The sequence below is a fragment of the Rattus rattus genome, chromosome 2, assembly GCF_011064425.1.
Source record: "Rattus rattus isolate New Zealand chromosome 2, Rrattus_CSIRO_v1, whole genome shotgun sequence".
NCBI lineage: Eukaryota > Metazoa > Chordata > Mammalia > Rodentia > Muridae > Rattus > Rattus rattus.
Window position 1 is genome coordinate 102,794,366 of NC_046155.1, and position 1,705 is coordinate 102,796,070.

At 39.9% G+C, this 1,705-nt stretch overlaps 1 protein-coding gene across 1 annotated transcript; it reads right to left on the minus strand.

Moving 5' to 3' along the window:
* Positions 1-519: 519 nt before the first annotated feature.
* On the minus strand, positions 520-1,497 carry LOC116894058 (olfactory receptor 52R1-like). Its single transcript, XM_032895780.1, has one exon. The coding sequence runs from the start codon at positions 1,489-1,491 to the stop codon at positions 520-522; it is 972 nt and encodes a 323-aa protein (XP_032751671.1). The 5' UTR covers positions 1,492-1,497.
* Between the last annotated feature and the right edge of the window lie 208 nt (positions 1,498-1,705).

Below are 1,705 nucleotides of genomic sequence, written 5' to 3' on the forward strand. Positions count from 1 at the left end.
CATGTAATTGTGATGGTCTAGTTAAGTGAGAATAATTAAGAGACAATTAAGAGACACACAGCAGTCACCTGCTGCTTGTTTTAATTGTTTCCTATTTTACTATTTGTTGACATAAATAATGAATTTACATAAGCCTTTAGAAATATTTTAATTTTGAAATATCTGTTTCTATGAAGATTACAAGATGGAGAAAATGTGCAAATTATTACCTGCTTAAGGCATATTTTAATCTCTGTTCAAACTATATGTCAAATTATATGACTATTAAAATTTAAAAATAAAGTTTTCAAGTTAATAATTTATGGATGATAACATTCTTTTAAATAATTCATTGATTAATATAGGAAAAAGCTTCTTTGTTTTTCTTATGAAGGCAAGAAGAGGTTAAGTAAATAAGTTTTATCTGTAAAAGGTCTGAAATCTCTCATTCTGTATAACTTGACTTCTTCTGGAGGGCTGCCAGATACCTTACAAATATGTGTTGATTTGCCAAAGTTTGTTGAATATATCCTTTGGTCATTAACCTGGAGCTACTGTGATCCCTGGCTCAAGTTTTTTTCTCCTGAATCCTCGGATAACCCTGTCCCTGATCTGTTTGGTTCTAACTCCGTAGACAATAGGGTTGAGCATGGGAGGAACCAGCAGATAGAAATTAGCAAATATAATGTGCACAACACGGGGCACATGGTGGCCAAAGCGGTGGGTAAGGAAGGTGAAAAGGGCTGGGATATAGAAAGCCAAGATAACACAGACATGGGAAGCACATGTACCAAAAGCTTTGAGGCGAGCTTCGCCTGAGGGCAACCTCAACACAGCTCTCAGAATCATCACGTAAGATACACTGATGACAATTATGTCAAAGCCAACCACAGAGAAAGCCACAAAGAGTCCATATCCACGATTAACTCTGGTATCAGCACATACCAACTTGAGCACAGCCATGTGCTCACAGTAGGACTGGGGAATGACCTTGTTGGGGCAGAAGGGCATCCTGGAGATCATGAAGCAGAAGGGGCTCACCCACAGCAGCCCTCTCACCATCACAGCTGCCCCTAGTTTGATGACTACAGATGTGGTCAGGATGCTGCAATGTCTGAGTGGGAAGCAGATAGCCACATAGCGGTCCAAGGCCATGGCCATGAGCACCCCAGACTCCACAGAAGAAAAGGCATGTATGAAGAACACCTGGATGAGGCAGGCATTGTATTCAATCTCATGATCATGAAACCAGAGTATGGCCAGCATTTTAGGTTGTGTGGAGGAGGATAGGACCAGGTCAGTGATACCCAGCAGGGCTAGGAAGAGGTACATGGGCTCATGCAAGGTATGGTCAGTTTGGATTATGTACAGGATGGTGATATTTCCAGTCAGTGCCACAATATACATAACACAGAAAGGAAAGGCAATCCAAAATTGATAATTCTCCAGTCCTGGGATTCCAAGCAAGATAAAGAACAGAGGATGGGAAGAGCTGTTACTTGAAGCCACCATGAGAGGATGGTTACTATGTTCTCCCCAGCAAAGGTTTCTATTTTCCTAGATGGTGACAATGGAATGAATGTTATTCATTACAAATACTTTGAATGATTTTATTGGGTCTTTATATGAAAAGTTAACTGTATTAATACAAGCCACTTTGCAGCATGAAATGAAGTAGCTCACAACTTTATTCACACATTGATCCAAAGAGGTTTTCAAATATGAG